The following is a 24,441-nucleotide window of genomic DNA, read 5'->3' on the forward strand; positions in this document are numbered from 1 at the left end:
ATCGTGCTCAAAATGTCCGCTTTTCAGATTGGAATATAAAAAAATTTCAGCTCGCGCTTCGCGCTCGCATCGTTTCTGTAGCAAAAACCCATACTTTTCATGATTAAATAGTTGAATAGAATGTCCCGTTTTCAGTTCTAAACCTCAAAAGAACTCCCGCTTCGATTTGCAATAATCTTATGTTGGATATTTATATCTTGTTCTTTATTAAAAACGTCCATTAAACTCAATTTTTTCAGATCGAAATATCAAAATTTTCAGCTCGCGCTTCGCGCTCGCATCTACTGTTTTTTTAGATAACCATCTTAGCTATTGGTACCAAAAATGCTTAGAATATCAAGCTTTCAGGTCAGAATATAAAGAAATTTCAGCTCGCGCTTCGCGCTCGCATTAATTTGTTGGTGGGATATGTGCATGTCTCCACCTCGTGGGTCATATATATATATATGCATATGTGTGTGTGTGTGAGTTTGTTTGTTTATGTGATCGAGCGCCTTATTTGGAAAGTTGATTCATGATTTTGCCCCCCCCCCCCCATCTGAAAAATGGATCGACGCCCCTGGCTTGACCTTATGAATTTGGCCAAAACTGTTTTCAGAAAGGAAACAATTTTGGCCAAATTCATAAGGTCAAACCTATATTGCTGCAGCTTACTGTTATTGTTTTGATTTTCCTTTATATTAATCGGAAGGTCAATTAGATCGGGTTTGCCCTAGCCACAAACCGTCTCTCTGATCTAGTGGTTAAATCACAAGTGTTCTATAGCTGGTGACTCGGGTTCGATTCTCGGCGGTGACATTTTTTGGGCGGCCATACCAAATTATTTCAAAAGGAAGGATAAGCTCTTGGGAACTTTGATTTAAGTTTCGCTTCCCAGTATTCTCTAGCCCCATATCGTTCACAACATATTTAAATCTCCAAGCATGGTACTTGTTCCTGTTTTGTGTGTGTGTGTGTGTGTTTTTATACCTACAGCAATTGCTTCTTGAACACAAACGTGCAAACTTCCATGAAAACACAAAACTAAGAGAACCCAAATATAATGTTACAAAATGTCTGTATAGACATTTATTCCAAACTTGATATATTATACACAATATTTTCAAAATTACATATCTATCTAATAAATAGGCACATATTGAATGTATACAAGTATAAAGATGACTATACAGTTGCCAGAAAAGGGGCTTTCGTTATGGTACCTTCCAGCTGGCTTTTATCTCTTTGAAGAAAAAAATGTCAAAAAATGCACAACAAGCGCAACCTAAAAATGTGACACTAACCAAGTATCTATACTGCAAGAAAATCTAGTTTCAATCCCGTTGATAAACTGCCATTATCATTGTTTTATAGGATGCGCTTCGTCTGTTCACATGTACACGAAAACTTCAACGGAATACCTCAGTATGAAATAAACTTATTTGGGTAAGCCAGGAACCATTGCCAGTTTTTTATACAATCATTTGATACATTGCGTACAACTAGACATTGGCCGTGTCAGATGTTAGGCTTCCGTTTACAAACTGATGGCATCTGATTCGAGAAATAACTATTCAAAATAAAGATAAACATATATAATTTTCTTCTCTAATTCACTGTTAAGAAAGATATGTTATATGAAGCACAGCATACCCAAAAGCCTGATACAAGAAAGTAGAGAAGTGTGTAAATACTGGCTATTACACATAGTCATTATTTCATATTCATTACAATAGTCAGTTGGAATGAGACTCTATAATAGTTCTATCAATAGATAATTGGCTGTGGAAAACCCCTTTATCAAACACTGTCAATTCACGTGATACAATTACCCCCACATTATAGCGACTGACAGCCAAGATGCAATGACTTGGCTCGGAACTTGCTTGACTTACCTCCGCAAAGCACTAATTTTTCAACCTTCGAAAGCCGTTTTTAGTAATAAACTGTGCTGAAAATCCTTTCTTTGTGTTGAAAACTCAAATTTTAGTCGCCCGCCAAAAGAGGGCATTCCTTAAAGTTCGCCCAACTTTGATCTGGAGTTCCCTTTATATTTTATTTTCTTCAAACAGTCCTTTATAGAGGGGCTTTCCACAGTGGCCACATCTGTAATGTACTCAATGCATTCCACTATCGTTTTCTCTACCTACGTGCACCGGTGCAGGTCTGGGAAAATGAGACTATCTACACAGCATGTGCGTCATAATTTTATCCTCTGATTTTTTTCTCTTCCTCTCTTTATTATTTTTTTTCCAGTTTTGCAATTTTTATACATATTTTTCTTTAAAATGTCAGACAGACATTTTGTTGTTTCATTTTCACATAGAATTCTACAACATATAATGCACATGGTTATCTATGGCACAGTATTCCCTGTTGATTATCTGTTCGGTTCAATCTGTACATTCGAGTTTCGAACCATCTAACTTGCTGCAGGTATTCAATACACACCCAGATATGGAAGACTCCAAAAAATGTCTACAAAACCACAAATTCACATTTAAAAATCACTTTGTCCCTTAATGATTTTTATAACTTTCACGTAAAAATGATAAAATACATCACAAAATATGAAAGAAAACAAAAGAACAATGGAAAGAAGAAATTATTTCGTGCGTTTTCGGTTTTTTTTTTCTGTATCCATCCGATTGATTACTGGAAAGAACAAAAAAGATTAAGGGGATGAAGAATTAAACAATTTCAGAAAAAAATGGGGGGATGTTGTTTTATGTTGTCATGATGAAATCCAAAGTTGTTTTGACGCGTTATGCGTTATAAATGACCTAATTAATAGAATCATTATGAAAAGGTTGTAAACTGGTTGAATAGATTGAAATAAGTTGAAATAAAATAATGTTGTATGCCATTATTTCAGGATTGTTAGCATTTTCAGATTTAGACAGCTGTTGAATACAAATATTCAATCATAAATGCATTTTAAAAAATCTAGTCTTTCACTCAGTCTGCTTAAGAGCAATAAAATCAAAATGTCAATCAATAAATCAATTATGGAAAGTTTTGCATCTAGCAAATTCCATTATAAAAAGAGAGGTACGTGTTTTGTGAACCATCCGCACTTCGTAATATGAACCACTAAAATACATCGGGAAAATCCACTGAACACATTTCAAAGATCATTATTATCATAACATAACTGTTAAGACAAGCCCTCTCCTCTTTATAAACGGTTCCAATTAAATAACTGTTGGAAAGGTATTCCAAAGTTAGGCATATCTCAATTGTAAGCATCAAAATGATGAATCGTCATTTAAGGCAGGAAATTGCCAGAAGTTTGAAAATGATACTCATCATGCTTGTCCAAATGTTAATTGGTAATTAAATATAAACCTGTTTAGGGTAGTGGATTTGAACACCAATATTGACCAATGATTAAAAATATTTGGGATATCATATATAATTGAGAATGAAAACTTTCTTTACCAGCCCTTCTCCTTTACTACCCCCCCCCCCCCTCTTTCTCCCTCTGAAAATTTCACGCTCCCTCACTATTGTACTTTAAACCGTACTCTCTTTCTCTCCAACTAAATCATTATTAACAGCTTTGTTTTTTCATTCCTCATAATTAATTTGTGTGATAATTATCGCATTTCTTATCTCCGTAATACAGTGCACCAATATTGATCGGTGATAAAATAACTACCAATGAAATCAATCGTAAAAATCCGTCATAAATTAATTACTAAGTTTTTGGGTAACAAGGCCTTGGAATTAATGAGAGATCGATCTCTCAATCAAAACAAATACTCCTCATCCATCACATGATAATATTTAAATAATAAAGCTAATAACAACATCGAATCATCCTGGCAATAAGAAAATCGATTGTGCTCGACATGTCAACTTCAAAAATAAAAACTGGCAAACATTTTCAAGTCAGGTTAGCGTGTTGGTTGAAATTGATTACATAAGTACATGGTAGGAGTTTTAGATTTGATCTAATAGCAGAGGTCCAAAGTCACTTTTGTTTCCAAAGAAATGGAATATGTTAAATATGTTTCTCATCTCGTTTCAATCCAATTGCCGCCACCCTGACTTCAAAGTGAATGCCTCCACGTCCGTTCTAATATTGGAAGAAGGAACTCCAACAGCGGATGAAATTGTATTGTCATTGGAAGACAAGTGCAGTCAGAATCCGGCCCTTTCTGAGTAGGTGGGCGGGGTCTTGTGCCGAAGAATGTATCCTTGACAACTGATGTAATACTCATTGTACAATCTCACTCGCTTGTTCTTGTAAACGCGTGTTGAAATCAGTGGTGATGGCACTTAGATAATTCGCTTTACACGTATCATGGCTCTTACAGCATTGAAAGCTTTCTGCAAGGCAAAAAGGAATAAATAAATAATAATAGGAAAACAGCAAAACAAAATTAAACGTGTTGTAAAAAATGTGCAATGACGTTAAAATGAATACAAATTTAGGGCACGAGTTTTCTTATTTTCAACAACGTCATTATTCCCCAAAGATTATAGATGTGCCGATTAAACAATGCCGTCAAGACAGATTTCTGAACAGTAAGTGGATGAAAAAATATCCTAGTCGAATACTCTGTCCACGCATGCGTAAACGGTAAACCCTACCGGGCTTCATGTTTTGGTTTTAATGATGTTGTCCGGACAAATAGTTAAAATAATTCGTGGAAACAAATCAGTCTTCGAATGTTGAAATCAATCTTCAAGTCTTGGACTTGCCCTTTGTCAAACCTTCGCCTCAATTTCAGGTAAAATGGAGAGAAAATCTGTGATTTTTTTTTTTCGCATTGCGGTAATATTGCCACTGTAAGCACAAGGACTGTCACATTGCGTTATGCTGACGAGATGCTTCGGTCCTTGCGAATAATGTTACAGCTTTACTATTTTATGATATGTGTTTTTAGACGGAATAAACTTTGTTCTGATGCGTCAAGACGCAGAGAAGAAAAATGTGTTGTAAGAAATATAATTTAGTGTCTCGGGCATGTTTGATCTACAGGGAATTATGGATTATAAATGTTAAAAATAGCCTTAAGAGTTGATCCAAGCGTTCGAATTTTCATGAGGTCTTTGATGAAATCCTAAATAAATCTTACAAAGCAAACTATGTGGTGTTAATAGAGGACCACATCAGTTATTTTACACCGGTGTTTAATTGACAGTGTTAGCTTAACACCTATAGGTGTGTTAAAACACATTTTGTTGTTACATTTACACTCTTTTGACTTATATTCAATCTCTAGGGTGTAATTTTAACACCTCAGGGTGTGGTCCTCTATTAACACCAACCGGTGTCAGTTATAACAGTGTATATTGGCGTCGGGTACATAATGTCTGCGAAATACAATTTAGTGTCCCGATGCATGTTTGGTTGTACAAGGGATAATGAAATGACTAAAGTGTGTCACACTCACCTGCCATCTCCTCTTGATGATATATTTCTTCAACCTAGCCTTAGATAGAGCTGCACCAGTACCTACATTCTTCTTCGTTAGCCATTCAGCTTCTAAGCATTGATTAGCTGACAGTCTATCACTGAAAGTATCAGCAAGAAAGTTGAAAGATAAGTTAAGATCAATGCAGCAAAAATAATTTTGCCATCCAGATGGTAATTCAAAATAGTCGATTTTACAATAACTGTATGATTTCATGATATCATTTTTATATCGCTTTTGTTTCCTACACGAGTGAACATGACCAATAAACTCATGTTGAAGTCAGTCAATGTAGTTTGACATCATTAAAGGTGGATCAATGTCAGGTCCTTCCCATTTTTTTTTTTTATAAAGGGGCGAGAATACGTCAAATACTTTAATACTTATATCGCGAAGGGTTGTTTGTATTTTTTTGCATTTTGAATTTGAAAAAGATAGAATGAGTATCATGGCAGTTTAGGTCCCGTTTTATTTCTTATACTTGTAAATGATGCTGTATGCGAGTGGGATTCCAGATGGAAGTACGTTGACGATTTAACATTGGGAGAAATAGTTAAACGTAACGGAAATTCCTCTTTACAATCGTCACTTGATTGTCTCTCAAAATGGTGTACTGATAATGATGTTCTCCCCAAACCATCTAAATGTAACCTTATGCCAATATCCTTCCTCAGAAACTCTGTACCCTGTATTGATTTCCACCTTAACTTAACCCCACTCAATGTTGTCGAAAGTATCAAACTTCTAGGAGTTACACTTCAAAACGATCTCAAATGGAACCTACACATTGAAGAAATCGTTTCCAAAGCATCACGTAGGTTGTACACCCTCTGTATTCTAAGGAGATCGAAGGCAAGTTTGGCTGATATGGTGACTGTATACACTACATGTATTAGGCCAATTCTCGAATATGCTTCCCCCGTCTGGCACACTTCTATCACAATCAAAGAATCTGATAAACTGGAATTTGTTCAAAAGCGGGCACTCAAAATAATTGTAGGATATGACATTCATTACTCTGATGCTCTGGTATTTAGCAAACTCACTTCACTATCTTCCAGAAGGGATTCACTTTTATTAAACTTTGGACAGAAATTGATGAACTCTGATCATCAAAAACACCTACTTCCAACACCAAGGTCCATTTCTTGTACTAGACAATTACGCAACATGACTGGTTTCCCCACAATCAAATGCAATACTGAAAGATACCGTAAATCCACCATTCCTCACCTTGCAAAGATTTTGAAGTAGTTTTCCGCAATTCCTGTATTTTGATTATATAGCCATTCCTTGTCACCATTTCAGCCCACTATCCTTCTGTCTCCTTTTTTGGTAGTGTTGTTACAATGTAAACTTACTCTCTTACCATATTTTTTTTTCTCCCTCTTTCCTCTTTCTTTCCCTTTCCTATAGTACTATTTTCCTTACCTATTTGAGTCCTATCCCTTACACTTTTCTCTTTTTATTTTCTTGTCTGTCCCTCTTTCTTTCTTTACATCCTTTCTTTAGCTTTCTATCGTTTTTTTGTAGGTAAGGCCTACGTACATGGACAATTTGAAATGATTACAGTTATTGTCTTGCTAAAATGTATTACACTACTTGTTCTTATGTTGAATCTATTTATATATATAAATCATTTTGTATCTCATATAGGATATTCATATTTTTATGTAGTGTCAATCATAATTGACAGTATTTTGGCTTCTATGTTCTCCATGTCACTCTCCACTTCTTCACCACTTTCTGTTTTTCTCTCTACCTCACTCAATTTTCTCTTTCTATTTGGAGGACATACTCCCTCTCTCCCTCTCTTTCTTTCCATTACTCTCATTTCTCTCTCTCTCTTCTTCTTCTCTCTCCCTCCTCCCCTTTGCTTATTTCTCTCTTTCTCAAACTTTTATTGATGAGATATATCTTTTAATTGGAGATAAGTTTTGACGTAGAATACTGTAATTACGTTTTTATTCATTTGCTTTGTTATATTTGTATATTCTACTTCATGAATTTTTGTAAATTGACCCTTTCAGCTTGTGCTGCTGGTCAATTTTTATGTGCATATATACCAATAAATAAAAAAATAAAAATAAACAAGAAGAACAAATTGCATCCATTTCTAATATAGAATTCAAGAGTACGCTATGGTTGTGTAGGCCTATTTGGATTGCAAAAGTACTACCGTACTTATATATTTCATGTGACAAATAAAATCATAAGTTAGTCCTTCTCTTAAAAAATAAGCATACTTACTCCTTTTCTTCTTGCAGCAGGTTCTCAATGAATTTCTTTGCAAGATCTGAAATTTCGTCGAAGCACTCGTCATCGAAATCCCATTCAACTTTCAGGATATTACTCATCGTCTCTCCCTCATTATCACCCATGAACGGTGAAAATCCACTCAATCTGTAGTCATGGTAATGAGAACAATTATCATTATGTTAATATATGGTGACGTAGTGGCATGGCTGTATGCAATTTTTTTTCCTGCGACGAATAATGAAAATTTCGAACAAACTCGAAAGCGAGCGAGCTTGTAATGATCATGGAAGCATTGTTGTATTTTCTAAACTGAAATCGTAGTATTTCGTTCATACTATGATGAATTTTGTGATTTTTTTTCAGTAAAAAAGATATTAATTATCTAAATTTCGGGGGAGGGGGGACAACTGCCATCCTGCCACCCCTCCCCCCCCCCCCCCCGCTGGGTGCGGCAATGCCTAGTGGGACACAGTTTAAAAACGGTTTTAACATATGATCAAAACTTAAATTGATGTGTATGTCTGAACAAGCAAATAAATTTATGTGATGATTTTATAGAACATAATTTCATTGGCTGAGACCCAGAGAATATTTTTCTACACAGAATCTGATTTAAGAGATACGCAAAAACTGACGATCATGTCAACGTGATGCAAACATTAAAATCTACGCATATGAAGAAAGCCAACACCGTGAAAAGTGAGAAGAAGGTTCAATCATTTTGTGAATGTGACATAGACAAAAAAGTTACAATTTTTTCACAAATATATTTCCAAATTCTAAATGATTTGTCATTTCGACTGTGAACAATAGTCGTCAGAGAATTTAGACAGCTTCACAAACCAAATTATTATCTACTCACAAGATATAACAGATGACACCCACACTCCACATGTCTGTACCGTAAGCGACATCATCATATGAAACCACTTCCGGGGCAAGGAATTCCGGTGTTCCACATGATACCTGTAGTCCTTTAGTATATTTCTGGGCAAGACCGAAGTCGATGATTTTGATTTTGTTGCTGTTTTTTCTTACACAAAGGATATTCTCGGGCTGTAAAGGAAAGTTTTAAATACTGTTAAACATGTGAATCGTGACATCTTACCTACCGCATTTTCACGAAAAGTGGTAATAAGATAATAATATAATAATAATGATGATAATAATACTAATGATGATAATAACAATAATAATGATAATAATGATACTAATGATAATAATAACAATAACAATAATAATGATAATAATGATACTAATGATAATAATAATAATAATAATAACAATAATAATGATACTAATGATAATAATAATAATAACAATAATAATAATAATATAAATTTTATTTACAGAGATTAGCGGCGTCAACTCTTATGATATGTTCTTCCAGCGGGTCCTGCATAACAATATATTTTTGAATGTATTTTTAATGTGTTTTTATGCTATATTACCTGGATTTTTATGAGATTGTGGAAAATAAATAAATCTAATCTAAATCTAATATGTTTTTAGTATCTTTCTTCTTTCGAATACGTCGAGCACCTGACAAGAATACAAATGGTCCATTTTAAAGTCTTTGGTATAACTCGGCTCGGGATTGAACCAAGGACCTCCCCGTTTATGAGTCGGACACTCTACCAGTGAGCCAACATGTCAGGTAATGAATGCAGTCTTCTCATTCTTTGATATTTTTTTCTTTTCGAATAGACCTTTAAACAATAGTTTTGCAGTTTGCAAAGATATTCCTGATTAAAAAATTGATTGTAAAAATGACTACATCATGGTTTCCAGAGATTCCATCCAGTAAAAATGACGACTGCGTCACTTTAAATGTGTGCTTAACTTCTTTCTTAGGCATTACGAATACTTACCTTCATATCTAGATGTAGAACTTTCTTTTCATGCATAAACTTGACTCCTTCACATATTTGCCTCATTAGGAAAACAACTACAGCCTCCGTCAATTCAAATTCCTCGTCAACTACGCGATCGAATAATTCTCCTCCTGAAACACTGAGGTGAGACACGAAATATAAAGAAAATATGTGTATGCATTCCAGTTCATTAATGATTAATCTACTTCGCTGATTACATACCTTCTCTGGTGTGTGAATGAATATTCAAAATTGCCATGGTAAGCTATATATTAGTTTTAACAATAACGTGAAACGAATTTGCATACATCTTATCTTAACATTAAAATAATATTTTACTCTGCCACATAAATACATGAAGTTGAATCTATACAGCCTTAATGTCTTGGACTAGAAACCTGCCATTTGATTAAAATAGAAACATAAGTACATTCTAATCACAATAATTATACCCTGGTCAAATGTCTAGAGAGTGGCATAAAATATGAACTAACGTGGCCTTTCTATTTGAAATTGTCAGAATGACTGCAGTCACACCAACGAATTCGGCTCCATACACACCGCTGTTATGTCATAGGAAATAATGTATAACAGCTGTGGTCGGTCTGAGGTCGATTTCATTAGTCTAAAAACTGTGGCGTAAGACTCACAATTCGAGAATCATAACCATGTTCGGTCCGCTTGCGAATGCATCGTAAAGTTGGAGTAATTTGGGATGCTGGAGAATCATCATAATTTCAATTTCATGTTCCACCTATGGACGAAAAAATATATATACATAGTGTAAATTGACGAGATTATTATTGTACAAGGAATACGATGTGCGAAAGATTGGGTCCATCGTAATTATAGGAAATCTGTAATCTCCGAATGGTTTAGTCCATTAACACGAAGATTTGTGGATGGAAATAATAGCATCGACAGGCGAATTTACGAATAGCGCGCGTAATCGCGTAACTCAACCTTTCATAAAATGTTTTTAATTCAGGAAGTGGTATGCCTCTGACCCTATTATTAGTAAAGGGTTGTGTTGGTGAAAGATTTTTGTTTATCCTCCAAGTTGATAAATATGTCCAATTAAAAATTCTAAAAAAAATTGTCGTTGGTCAGCAATGAAAATTATACAACGGAGTAAAAAGTCCACATAAAGTTAAAAATAAGCACATTGAAATAAAATTAGTTGGGAGAAATCAATATCGCTGCTCAAACCAAGCAAGGTATCAGCGTCAATAAAACAAATATATAAAAATAAAGTTTTGTACATTCATTCGTAGATTAATTGTTATATTTTCTGAATAGGATTAGTTTTTCATATACATGGAAAAGCCTGTTTCGTCTCAGTAATAAAATCTAATCCATATCAAAATCATTTGAATTTCATTTACCTCTTTCTTGTCTTCTGGTTTTTCAGCTTTAATGAATTTCGCTGCCCAAATCTTTTTCGTCTTCTTTTCCACGCATTTATTTACAGTACCGAATTTTCCTCTGCGGATAAAAACAACGAAAAAAAAATGTATATGTATAGATCTCAAAGGGTGAAAGAAATATCATGCGTGCACGCAGTCAAATTTCTTTACACATTCTAAATTGAATTATGTCGATTTAAAATTATATTTTTCTCCCCTTAAATCCTGTTCGTTGTTTTTTCATCAAACCTGAACGGTAAGACGAAGACCTGGTAATAATGTTTATTTCGATGAAATGCAAAGAATAAATCGGTCCATCATACTAACCAGTCTCTACATGTTTGAGTTATTCATACTTTTTAATCCATGTTTTCTCCCAAACATCAACGAAGTTAGTGACACTTCTAATCAAACCTATATTTTTCTTCATTCTTCCTTCTATGTATTTAATAACAGTGTGTGACATACTGATTTTATTATGTAAAGTATCTAAGATACATGATGAGCAAATTAAACAAACGGCAAATACCTACTTTCCCAATTCCTCTCTGATTTCATACGAATCTTTTACATTCTTAGCTTGAACTTTCACGTCCCTGGGCTCGAATGCTGCTTCATCTATTGAGGAATGGGAGAGATAAACAACACTGTCAGCATGCTGAAAGCAAGTCAAGTATTGATCTGTTCACTGTTGACTTTGATTACATGTATGTCCGTTATTTTGGAAAGCTTTTGGAAACACAACGATTGTATGCAATTCTGTTGTACAACAACAGCAACAATAACAATGTTAAATCCCCAGAAAGGAAAAGTCGAGATAAAGCGAGCTTCAAATCGGATACAACTCCCGGGGGCCGTTTCATAAAGCTGTTCGTAAGTTAAGAGCGACTTTAAGAGTGACTAGTGATCCTTTCACACTCGCTAACACATCGCCAATGAATATTTTGGTGTATACCATTTACCAAAGAAAGGATCACCAGTCGTTCTTAAAGTCGCTCTTAACTTACGAACAGCTTTATGAAACACCCACCTGGGCGGAGATAAAATAAAAAGTCTTGACCACTAAGTTCCTCATCACTTCATTTCTATTTGATTTCGGGAGATATTCATCATTTAGACTAAATTTTATATTTCCATAAACTCCATAGTTGATGGATTTTCAATTACATTCTCCATGCTGGAGTCTCCATTAGGACAAGGCTTCCTTGAGCTACGCTATACGATCGACTTCAGGTTTCGATGGTAACATGACTGTCTTCGTGGGTGATCACTTTTCTACATCCAACGGTCGTTACTATTTAATGTAATGTAATATTTGAAACAATAAAACTTATGATTAAACCAAAAGGTACGGTATTTTAATCAAGAGTGGGATGGAATAGCGTGCATTCTCAGTACTGGTGCGATTGGAGAGAATATTCTTGAAGATTAATTAGTCTTTGACGAAATAAGACCTATTCTGACACCGAGAAAAAGCGTCGTACAATCTATCGGTCCGAGGGGGGGGGGGGGAACTCTACGCTTCGCTACAAATGCCAGTACAGCCATTACAAGTCCAGTGCAGAGTGATACAATCAAATGCGAGAATTTTCTTAGGCTAGTGACTTATGATCTCTCCCAGCATATAATTCACCAATTACACCGGCCATTTCGCCTTGTCTTCTGTTACTTTTATGTATATATTTCTTGTAATTCCCGCTCAGAAAAAAAGTAAAAACCTAGTTTTTGCACTGCAACGCAGAATCCTTTCAAGAACTTAGAACGTCTATTCCCGAATGCCCTTCATGACAAAAAGCAACCAAGAAGTCTTTGTCGAAATTTGGTGAATCAAAACAGCAGTTTCATTCTGAGCTCTGGACAAATGACGTATATGAAATTTTTTAGTGAGCTCAGAAACTTAGGGCGAAATTACTGTTCCGGTTCACCAATTTTCGACAAAGACCTCCCAGCTGTCATTTGACGGGCATTTTCAGTACATTTACTCTATTCTTGAATTCATCGTTCGCCGTGGAAGCAAACACTCCCTAATGTCAGACTGCGCAACCATTAGTGCAGGACATGCATACAGCGTACCCTCTCTCATCAATTTATTTTCCATTCAAATCCCAAAGATTGCTGCTCGTAATTAAACATAGGCCCTCTCGCAAATGAAGGCTTCGAAAAGATCCTTGGATATAATTACATGAATAACAGTGAAGGTCAGCAAAGCACGCAATGAAAATTCTAAAGAATATCTCTTTCTACTGCTGCTATCCTGCATGAGCTGAGTAAGTTTTAACTTTGAATTATAGTTAAAGCCATGCCAGTGGGTGATTTCATGGATCAGTTTTACAAACTCATAATAAGTTTTGGAGCTAGCGGAAGTAATCCAAATTCCAACACCAACACTAACACCAAGGCAAACACTGTACTTGAAATTCACCCAGTGGCGCCTCGGCACAATGCAAATGATGTCGCTTTACCCCGACTTCACGACTGCGCATCGACTTGTCATTGAGCATTAAATATAAGAGAAAAAAGTCATTGTGATCACACAAAAACGCCATTGTTGAGTGTCTTTAAACGTTGTCAGTTAAGAATCCTGAGTGCAAAAGCCAACTTTCCTTTCAAATTCAGACAAAAGCGGCCATGGCTCGGGTGTATCACAACAATGATTATGTTCGGTTCTTTTTAGTTCACAGCACATAATTAAGCAAGTCCCCCATACACTTGTATGAACCAACCATATCACCATGACGCCACCCAACTACTCCTGTAATATGATAGGTAAGAAATTTAATTTCCTTCTTATTATTATTATGTATATATGTGCATAATTTTTTTTCAGCTCAAACAATATTAAGACCATATCAAAATATTTTTTGCGGTGTCTACGTGTATGCTGGATTGCTTTAGTCATTCAATAGAATGCGAGCTTAAACTGAAGAATGTCTTTCTTGAAAATGTGAGGATTCTGCTTTAAAAATTCAAAGTGTATTATGGTATGGGAATGGAATATAAATTCAACGCTATCATATTTTACTTTACTTCTACTTACCAGGCACGTTTTCTTCGTCCAGTTCATCGTCTGTGAAAATAGAAATTGGGAGAGAAATGTTAATGTATTATGTATTTTTAAACCATAATTCATTTATTTATCGCAAGCACATAGAGTTTATTTTATGATTATTCGGGCAATATATATAGGCTAATGCTTCTTACATTAAATACGTCATCGCTTTATATCCACCATCACTGGTCCACCTCAAGTCCACATTTGCCCTTTCAACCGATATGTTATAGTGTTAATTAGATCCATTTTAGAATCCCCGTACCAGATTAATCTTAATAGAGTATTGTGACAAGGAGATAGAGTTTGACGGTTGTTTGATGAGATGTATACCAGAAGACGGTTCCTGGAAGAGGAAAAGGCCGTGTTGTTAGAATGTCAAGCATGTAATATCACCCTGGCGGTTATCGTGTTTATGACGTATGTTCATGGGTGGTAGGGGCAGTCATTATCCCACTGATACAGGATACCGTTGGGTTATATCCATGCGTTGTAACGGCCATGATGCCGAGGAGGATGTTCGCCCCTGTTGCATGACGTCTATTCGTGTTGTTCACGTGTCCACAACCTTGGGTAATCCTTTGTTAAAGGCAATATGCCACAGTCATATAGCACCCTGGATTAGATTCCCTCGATCCTGACTTTCTTACCCTTATGCCGTAGTATTGTAATTCATGTCTGGTAGAATTTGACTGCTATTCTTTTCAGCATCCACGTCACAGATAAGTTTCCCAGAAACAAAATGACTACATAACTCCCCAACATTCTTGTATTTTGACGAATGTGACAATTACAATGCAACTATCTGCCCATTAAACACATGAAAATTACGGTACGTTTTGAATGCATCCAAATATTGGAGCCTTACAGAACTCTGATCTTGCTAATGAAATGTGCAGTTCAATTTGAATGTTGGTTGAAATGTGCTGTTCACATTTTCTAGGAAATGGAACGGAGATTAAAAAATTTAGCATTGGAGTCTATAATCTGGTACGGCAGCCGTCTTGAAATGATTGAAATAGCAGCTATATAGTATCTGCATTTCAAATGCGCCAAAGAGATCTTTTACAAAACAAGTATGACAGTTGAGAATCAATCTTACACATCATTTCATTCATATTTTCACCAGTACATTCTCTCTAACTCAAGGTACCTCAAGTTATTTAGAAATCAATACCACTCGATTTTATTATTTGATTATAACATTGTCTTTGTCTAATTTTGCATATTGTTAGTTTACGCTATCGGCTTATTGTTTTATGTCTATGTAGGCCTATATATTAAGCCTATGTTATAGACCATGCATCCCATTGTTGAATTGGCAACTGAGGTACACAACCGTCTCGCTATTTTGAATTAGCATATTTAAAAAAATATCCAGCTGACTAATTGATTCAATAAGTAGAGAGATAAATCATTGAAAGGACATTATGCCGATGAACAAAAATACAGAAATGTATATTCAAAATATTTGTTGAGGAAAGTTTCCTTTATTTTTTATTACTATTATCGTGTCACTATTGCTATTGTTAGCAGTAGGAATCTGTGCAGTCTTAATGGGTTCGTGTAATGTGCTTTGCACATTTCTTTGAACGAAAGCAATAGCAGGCCGGTTGTTTCCTATGTAACCCCACTTGTACTAAAAATGATCAGTGATTGATGATGTCATTTTACATGGTATTTGAGCTCCAGAATTCCAACCGTCTCAATCTGTCATAATTTATTCATCTTAGGTCTGCTGCTTCAGTGTGCGTTTAGTCGTGACATACTAGAATTGCAATCATCTAAACTGGGGACATTCCTTCCCCCTTGCGAGCTCCTTGAAGAGAGTGATCTCTCCTGCTAATTCTTGGTCGCAATCTTGCCTGATAGGGTCGTTATGTTGAAGTTCAAATGGCATTCCAGATATCTACTTTTAGTCCATTACCCGCCACTGTGTGAGATCTTTGCAATCAGTACGTTGTAATGATCAGATTAACATCTGACATCTTCGACATTACCATATATTGTGGAGCACGCTGTACGACACGATAAGAATAGGCCTTTGAATATAATGATATTATATCCTGGGACCTATTCTTAGACTGCAAGTGTATTACCCCTTTTCCGATTTTCAACAATAAAACATGTCCTACTTCTGGCCGGTTTAATTTAATTTGGTCCAATGCCAATTAGTCCAATTGCCAACTCGTCTCCTATCATTTGGTCTACCGTCAGTTCGTCCAATATCCACATGGTCTAATTTCCATTTCGTCCACTTACCATTTCGTCTAATAACCAGTTGGTCCAATAGCCATTTAGTCCATATATCATTTGGTTTAATTAGACTAAGTGTTAATTGGGCAAAATTAATGAAAATAAGACGAATATTAGACCAACGGGTCATGAGACGAAATGGTCATAGACGAACTGGTGATTAAACGAAGTGATGATTGGACCAAGTGGTTATTGGACCAAATGGTTGTTAGACGAAATGTTGATGGACGGAATGTCATTATACTAAATGAAGGTAGACCATGTGGTGAGTGGACGAATTGGTAATTTACCCTTCTGGCCTTTGGTTCCCAATTAATATCAGTTGCGGTACAATGATGAAACTTTCAAATATGTATATATTTTCAGTTCCTAATTTAATCTTTGAAACAATTATCTTGCAAATCATCTTGGCTTGCAAAGCATGGAGGGTAATCCAAACGCATAAGTTTTGGAAAGTAATAATAGTGTTACGTTATGGATTGTATATGCAGAGGATCTGTAAAACCCAGCAGGATTCTTTCCATCTCGAGAGTTCTCGGGATTATCCAGGTCAGACGTCTTCAATAAATTAGAATGACCGATCTACAGACTGCTGGGGACAGACATTCCAACTTGGTCAGCCTTAGATTGGACACCAAAGACTGCTCTAATATGTTCCAACCTTTACAAGTAACTGCTAAGCCAGTTGTCTCTGTCCTTTGGCCTTCTTAAAGTCATCTGTTTTGTCTATCAGTGGATAATTAGCCAGCCGCCGGCTACATGCAGCTCTGGCAATGTCGTCCTTGTCATCTACCCTAGGGTACGTGAGTTCTGGTATTCTGATTCCAAACAAAATGCATCTATTTGTACACCTCTACACCCTCTGTTAAAAAGTCAATATCATCAACCCTTGTATATATATATATATAAAAACTTTGTAGATGACAAAGATCAAGACAATCATTGATTTAGAATATGATTTTCGTGAGTCTAAGCTACAATGGGTCATAATTTTTATAGTCCCCTACTGTTACAGAGTACGGTCAAAGTAAGGTTCTGTTTAAGTGTTCGTTATTTTTGTTGAAAATTTAAAAAATGAAATTAAACGAATCAATTAACAAACTCGTTTATCTCTATACCTTTTAATTGCGATATATTTGAAATAAGATTAAGCTTGCTTACCAGCTTCAGATGGTTGGATTGGATCCGAGATGGCGCTGGGTTTCGACTTCCCAATGGCGTTTATACAACTGACCCGGAACTGATATTTCTTGCTCTCACTAACCCCCTTGCAGGCATAGCTAGTACTGAATACGTTATCGGCGACATTCTTCCATTTCTTGCCGCCATCCTCGCTCATCTCCACAAGGTAACCCGTCACAATACTTCCGCCATCATAGGTGGTGCCAGCCCATACCAGGTTGATGGTGTCCTTCGTGCACTTCGCGGCAAAGGGCTTGTCTGCCGGCGGTTCAGGGGGTTCTGCAAACAAAGATAGTGGTATAAACCTTCGTAAGATGCAGTTTTACTTTAGGATATATCCATCATAAAATTATAGACAATTTTATTTTATACATTTTTGGGTGTTCCTGTGGTTAAAAAGAACTATTCTGATTTTCTTTATCAGATTGTTTACTTTACTCTCGCAAAACTGGCCCTGTCATGAAATAATAATTCAAGAATTATGATGGCGACTCTTAAAAGTTCAGATTACCTGATACTAACTCATAACAATCCCATCAATATGTATTTATTATTACAAAATTGTATACTGTTAAGTATAAATGGAGAGGCAGTACTTTTGAATAGTAATCTTCTTCTGAGGTGTTAGTTACAGCATGTTATTGTAATTAACTTACCAGCAGGCATCTTGACTTTATCTTATCCTGCAGAACCAAAAAATGACAAAGGGAAGAAAAACGATGATATAAGAGAGCTGACATAATTATAACTTACGATACTGAGTCACCTTTATGTAATTTGATATTGAGCAACATACATAAATGCCAATAAACACATTATTGATGTGTAATTAGATTTAGAGTAAAGTGTTTTTTTACATTTACTGTGAACGTTTAAATACAAGCATCCTATTCTCCAATTCTGAATCACCATACAGCTGAATTCAAGATTAGCTACTATAGTTAAAGCCAATTTGTATTTACTACGGGCTGAAGGGCTAGACATTTATAAACCAATATGTCGTATTTTTCTAGATCTTATGAAATTCCAAGACAAATTTTACATAATTTAACAAAATACAAAATGGCATTCTTTTTTAAATCATATCGCGAACCAGCTGTAAGGTGATGTTCTTTCCCTAAGATTCCTATAAAAATATTTTTCAGATAGGCAGTGTTTTCATATCTAACCCCGATAACGAGAGGCTGTTATTACTCACATCTTACGCAAAACATGATACACAATTCCAGATCATATCAAAATATTTCTACAATCAGAAGAGAAAATCAGAATTAGAATTTTGGTCTTAAAATCATTCGAGTCATCCTTGACATGCTCCTAGTGCAAAAGTCTATCTCCTAATATCATCTAGAGTGGCGCTCCATTGGTGACCATCAGTGGTTCCATCTGTACGCAAAGATTGACCTATGACGTAGAGCCATCTTGTTTGACAAGGATAGAGTGGAGTGAGCGAGCACGAGAAAGTGATACAAATAACAAACACAGATGAGGAGAAGACCTCTTGTTTATCCTCACAACAAATATCACTTGGAAACTTAATGGCAAATCAAAATAATTACATTGGTAAGGTAATAAGGTTATATCCGAACTGTACTGGAATAAAGTTTTATCACCGTCAACTCTTGGAGAGGTCGTCTAAGAGGAAAAGTGTGCCAGTTGGACAACCAAAGGTGACTTTTCATAAGTTGATGTCAAAAGATCTGTTGCCAGTCTCAAAGACCTTGCGTAAATAGACTTGTGTCTTTTTAATTGAAGGAATATCACGATCTCGTTAAAACAGACATGGTAGTGTTGTTCAAATTTCACCAAGCATCTTGTATATTGGTATAAGGCAAACCCCTTTAATGCAGGGGCAGTCCTCGAAGAATGCATCAGGGTATCACATACGAACACATGAATGAACTATGGCATTTTCCTTCACCTAACCTACTTTCATGATCACTGTATGACTTATATCCTGGAGAAACCACGTAATACGACTGAAAAGGATGAATTATAACAGTACTGCTTTATGTAAAGGAATGTGTGAAACAGATCAGGTAAAAGAAGAACTGAAGTTGCAAGAAGATTTTCTTAACGTTGTCAGCTTGTGGAATGGGTCGATGCTCACTTTTTTTGGAGAATAGCCGATAAAGTTGCTAGGATATAGCTTCTTAGTAATTCCAACACGGTTATGACCCATATAACATAAAACGTATAGGAAACTAGAACGTGATATGCAAATTAAATACAATGTAAGTGTAAAAGCAAGAAAAGGTGCTCCAATATACAAAATGCATAAATTGTCAATACATTTCACCCTCATTCACAATATAATAAGTAACAATATTGCTTGAAATCATACCTTACGTATCATTTTACACATGTCACTCAAAGATTATCAGTTTACTGTAATATTACAAGTTTGTCACATATTAGGCATCAAAGATAAGTTAATCAATAAACATTTGGGTATGCAAGATCATTATTGGCGAATTTACATTCTGAAAGAAGTTTCGAACCGGCTCCCTTCCCATATATCAAACAATAGTGAAATCTTTAAGAAAAAAGAATGCCCAACGGAAATGTCCTCAGCAATCTTAATTATTCCTTAACTTAAAAGAAACAAACCCTTAAAACTATAGACATTTGCATTATTGGCAATGTTTTTAACAATTGAAAAGCAAACAATTGATTTATAATACTACTTTACAGTTTCCGTGATATACTTTTTAAGGATCTTACCAAAGCAGAAAGAACTCCGGAGTGCGATGAAAGTGAAGTATTCCTAGAGCAAAACACTAAACACACCCTTCAGAAAAGACCATATACTGCACAGATCTTCACTAGAATGGGGTTAGAAAGACTCGATATCGCAGTGACAAGAAAAACGCAGAGACTCAGCTGATAAAGCAAGCAAGGCACACAAGAACACTCCTGGTGAAATCACCAAGGCATTAAAGAAAGGGCATTGGCGACCCGTCCATCGATAAGGTCATACAAACGGAGGTGTGACGTCATTGCATGGGAAGCATGATGGCATTTTCCGGATACTGTATACAAACATCTCAGTGGGATCTCATTAATGCATCAATAATATTTAAATCAACACATCGATATATTTCTAATACAAAAAGAATCATAATACCTTATAAATGCAATAAGCATGATTTAGCAAGGACATTAAGAAAGTTTTAGAAAAAATACGCATCTTCATTTTTTTTTTGCTTTATATTCATCTTTCAATTTGTACAATTGTATTGATCTGTTCATCAAAAATGTAATGCCACAATGAAAAAAAATTAGTTTTACAAAGTCAAAATAATTTTTTGATATGAAAGTAAAATAGCGTCGTTAATCAACAGTGCAATAAATTCATGACTAAAATAAAGACTTTGAAAGCTCTTTTCTCATTTTTGTTTTATTCATTTCTCTTTAGCTATAAAACTGCAGGTGAGTTCTACTTTGGTCCTTGGGATTCTATTCCTGACACATGACTTGGATTCCTGTGGTTTTTATTCTTCACGATTTAGTACGAGTTATTTCGGATACCTAATCTGGTGTTTCCGAGTTTGGAAGATACTTGCTTACGTCACTGAAAATGGTATGAGCCCTCATAATAGAGCCTTGCACCACGCGTCAACAAGCTCCAAGGGACCAGTATCTTAAAACGAGTAGGGGCATAACAAGGCCTCTAATAGGTTCGTCTGGAAGGGGTGAGTTATATATTCATTTTTATCTCTTAAATTTGATAATAATATGTGCACTCCAGGAGCGGATCTAGCTTTTTGCTAAAGGGGGGGGGGGGGTGGGGGCTGATTTCTCGGTTGTACTGTGTGTTGCCCAAGTTTATATCACCATTAGTGAAAATTAAGCCTACAATACGTTGCCAAGTGGTATTGTTTTATGATAATCTTCAATAGTTAGAAACTAAGAAACTGCTTGTTTTTTATTTCATTAATTTTTTTTTAACTTAAACACACATTCATCCGAATATTGATGTTTTAAGAATGATCTATACGTATGTCAAAGTGACCATGGTGACAGCATTATATTCAGGAAACTAATTTGCTCGGGAACGATAAACTATGCTGATATTGTTTTAGTTTTGATTGTAGGCTAAACGAATTATCTTGAAGAATACTAGTTCTAATTAAATACGAAAAGAAAATGTTTTCGATCGCAACATCATATATATATATGAAAAATACAGCAAGGTCAAATGTACCAACATCGGATATAGATTTATAAGGAAAATGGCGATACTAAAAAGTTGTAATGAATAATTTGCTTTTAGCTAATTATGGAGATTGAGATGGGCATTACAATGCGATAAATGTTTGAACCATGTTTTGAAAAGGTGTTGATAACTTCATGGAATGTGTATTATTGCTAAAATGATTGATAAAGATTGAATATGTTAAAGTATAATAATCGTATTGATCAAAATGAAGAACCACTAATATGAAGGTTTTATCTACAAATGACTAACTACTGCCATTAGAGAAATGGCATACTGGGATCGATGACCCTCTTTCATTTTCACAAAGGTAAAACAAAATCTGAAAATCTTTGCATTGTATTTACACACACTATAATTGGAATAAATGATGATGATAAAAATATTTCCTCAATTCCATCTACTACCCTATCCATCCACCCCCCCCCCCAAAAAAAAAAAACAATAAATTGAAAAAGGAAAAAAAAATAAAACGAGGGACAAACTCGGTATACGTAATCTTTGGAAGTAAGAAGGAAATGTCGACATAATGCCTGCACGTAAGTCGCCGATATGAATAGGAACGTAAATAAAAATAAAATTGCAAATTGCAAAACATTTAAATACAAAGCGATGAGCAGGTTAAATTACATATGGGAAGTTTGTCAACAAAACCCTAGGTAAAAATTTAAATAGAGAGGTATAGATATAATAACTGTAATAAAACCAAGTTGTTGATATAATGAAAACTTTAAATGAAACATCAAATCACTAATTACAAGGCGATATAAAATCGCAAATGGTATTACATAACAATATCAGTATATGAAACAAAATTAAACTTCGTTAGTAAAAAAAATGTAATCTTTAATGATGAAGCTGGTGTAAAATGAAATAGCGTTGGTTTAACAAAGGTTACATGTATGGTGAGATGATAAATGAAAAGCTCAAATTACACCCATATTAAATTTCAAAGCGATTGAAAATAGAATATGACGTTACATATGGGAAATCAGTCTCAGTAAAAAAATATATATTTCTCGAAATATATACCATCGAAGAACTGATAGAGAACACTTTCTATAGGCGATTAAGGAGGACATAATGATTAAGAAAAAATAATCATTAATGTTCATCGAAAATTAAAGAAAAATTAACCTAGGTGAAAACATTATACCGAGTGGGTCTGTACATTATTATATTATAGAAGATAGCGGAAAGAGATGAAAAGTGTCTAGAGCTTCGGAATGAAACAGTCGTATAATTAAAAAAAATGTTTTGTTTTGTTGATGTATATACAAAAGAAAATTCTAGAGAAGAAAACAAATCAACAATAAGAGAGGATCAATGTTAGAAAGACATTGCTTGGAGTTTGATTCTGAACTAGCCTAGATTTTGTCTACATATAGTTGACGTTCTAACCAAGTAGATATATGGTTTCTCTTGCTTGACATTCTTCGAATTCCAAATACAGACAGGAAAAGCGAAGAAACGTCCGACCCGACATTACACGCTCCTGACTCTCCATCCATTTTGGTTTTCGAGTTTAAAGCCCCCATTTCTAAAATTCACTTGACGAAAATCTCCCAGCAAAAAGAACTTAACTCAATAATTTGAAATATAATAATGAAATCTTTGAAGGAAAAAATACGATTTTTGGCTTACCAGAAAAGAAGAAAAGGATGCAGTTGAAAGTGTTGGGCTTTTGCCGAAGATACTTCCCCACGCCTGAACTGAACGGAGTTCCCTTTCTCGCGTACGTCCTGATAGAGACACAGAGAAATCTTACGATCCCATAATGCTTTGCGAGCGCTGGGGTCGATGGGAGGAGCTAAATAAAATGGCAGGCTGCATAGGCCCGTATGTATCGCCTATAGAAAAAGTGTTTGCGTGTGTGTAAAGGAATGGAGAGGTTTAGAGGGAGCTTGTTTCCCCTATACCAGCCCGATGAAAGGAAGCTTATACCTTAATCGCTGCTCGCTCAAGAAACTATGTGCTAAAGCTAACCCACTCTCGTTTAACACAAATTCAAAGTTGAAGGATGTTTCAATTTCAGTCATTTTCCAGACTTAGTAATCTTTGGATTCTGTTTGTGCTTGATCCATAGGTAATTTATTGCATTCTTTTACTCAGAAATCACATTTGGATTTCAAAATGATAGAGAACATGTTGCTTATCGACAGAGATGAATTTGATTAAAAGTATCTCGGACATGATGCACCCCCCCCCCCCTCCAAAGGAAAAAAAGAAACATATTCACTAAATTTCATATATTTCATTCGTAGCGATAAAATTTGGGTATGAGATTAAATAATCATTTTCAATTAATGTGATATATGTTTATTATGAATGAAAGAGAGCTTGTACTTGTTTTTTCCCCTCGAGTATTCATTCCATCGCGGCGTGTTTGCGATATATTACACTGGTCTGTGGCGCCCAAAGGCTCGGTCACATCACAAACAGCGCACTGGCGAAGACGATCCCTGAATATTGGAATGCCGGGAATTCATCGCCATGTATGGTAATGAGCAGGATCACTTCCAACAAATCACGTGCGCTCCCTACTAGAAGGGGCGCGAGTGCGGTCTGCTGTCAACGGGGGTCGCCGTCATATCGTTCGGACTGCAAGCGGGTGTTCGGTTTTGTCATCCGATTCGGATACTTGACCGGAGAGATACGGGGTCATTGTGATGTCATATCATCACATTCATTCACTCTGACCCTTACATCCATTCCATTGACTTTTTGTTTGGATAGAAACCAATAAGGCCTACATTGTCACAGACTATCGATTTACAAACGAGGCAAGACA

At 35.6% G+C, this 24,441-nt stretch overlaps 1 protein-coding gene and 1 long non-coding RNA gene across 3 annotated transcripts; one reads left to right on the plus strand and one right to left on the minus strand.

Annotated features, from left to right (window-relative positions):
• Positions 1-1,040: 1,040 nt before the first annotated feature.
• On the minus strand, positions 1,041-23,619 carry LOC129258247 (myosin light chain kinase, smooth muscle-like). Of its 2 annotated transcripts, none has more exons than XM_054896553.2 (12): positions 23,295-23,619; positions 18,088-18,114; positions 17,411-17,710; positions 13,982-14,011; positions 11,478-11,562; positions 10,924-11,023; positions 10,189-10,292; positions 9,536-9,677; positions 8,527-8,720; positions 7,656-7,808; positions 5,385-5,505; positions 1,041-4,314 (listed from the first exon to the last, which is right to left on the minus strand). In XM_054896553.2, the coding sequence occupies exons 2-12, from the start codon at positions 18,095-18,097 to the stop codon at positions 4,264-4,266; spliced, it is 1,290 nt and encodes a 429-aa protein (XP_054752528.1). In that variant the 5' UTR covers positions 18,098-18,114; positions 23,295-23,619; the 3' UTR covers positions 1,041-4,263. The 2 variants fall into 2 exon arrangements, with proteins under 2 accessions (XP_054752528.1, XP_063953230.1); XM_064097160.1 differs by lacking the exon at positions 23,295-23,619 and adding an exon at positions 20,156-20,369.
• LOC135153613 (uncharacterized) lies at positions 13,584-24,441 on the plus strand. Its single transcript, XR_010293092.1, has 3 exons — positions 13,584-13,710; positions 20,850-21,126; positions 24,387-24,441. It is a non-coding gene; the product is annotated as an uncharacterized LOC135153613 (long non-coding RNA).

This window comes from Lytechinus pictus, chromosome 1 (assembly GCF_037042905.1).
Source record: "Lytechinus pictus isolate F3 Inbred chromosome 1, Lp3.0, whole genome shotgun sequence".
Lineage (NCBI taxonomy): Eukaryota > Metazoa > Echinodermata > Echinoidea > Temnopleuroida > Toxopneustidae > Lytechinus > Lytechinus pictus.

Bases quoted from the DNA above. Each gene is read 5' to 3' on its own strand.
- LOC129258247 (XM_054896553.2), bottom strand. The intron at 11,024-11,477 runs GTAGGTATTTGC...TTTTATCCGCAG, and splicing joins ATCAGAGAGGAATTGGGAAA to AGGAAAATTCGGTACTGTAA. The intron at 8,721-9,535 runs GTAAGTATTCGT...TTTCCTTTACAG, and splicing joins TTCTACATCTAGATATGAAG to CCCGAGAATATCCTTTGTGT.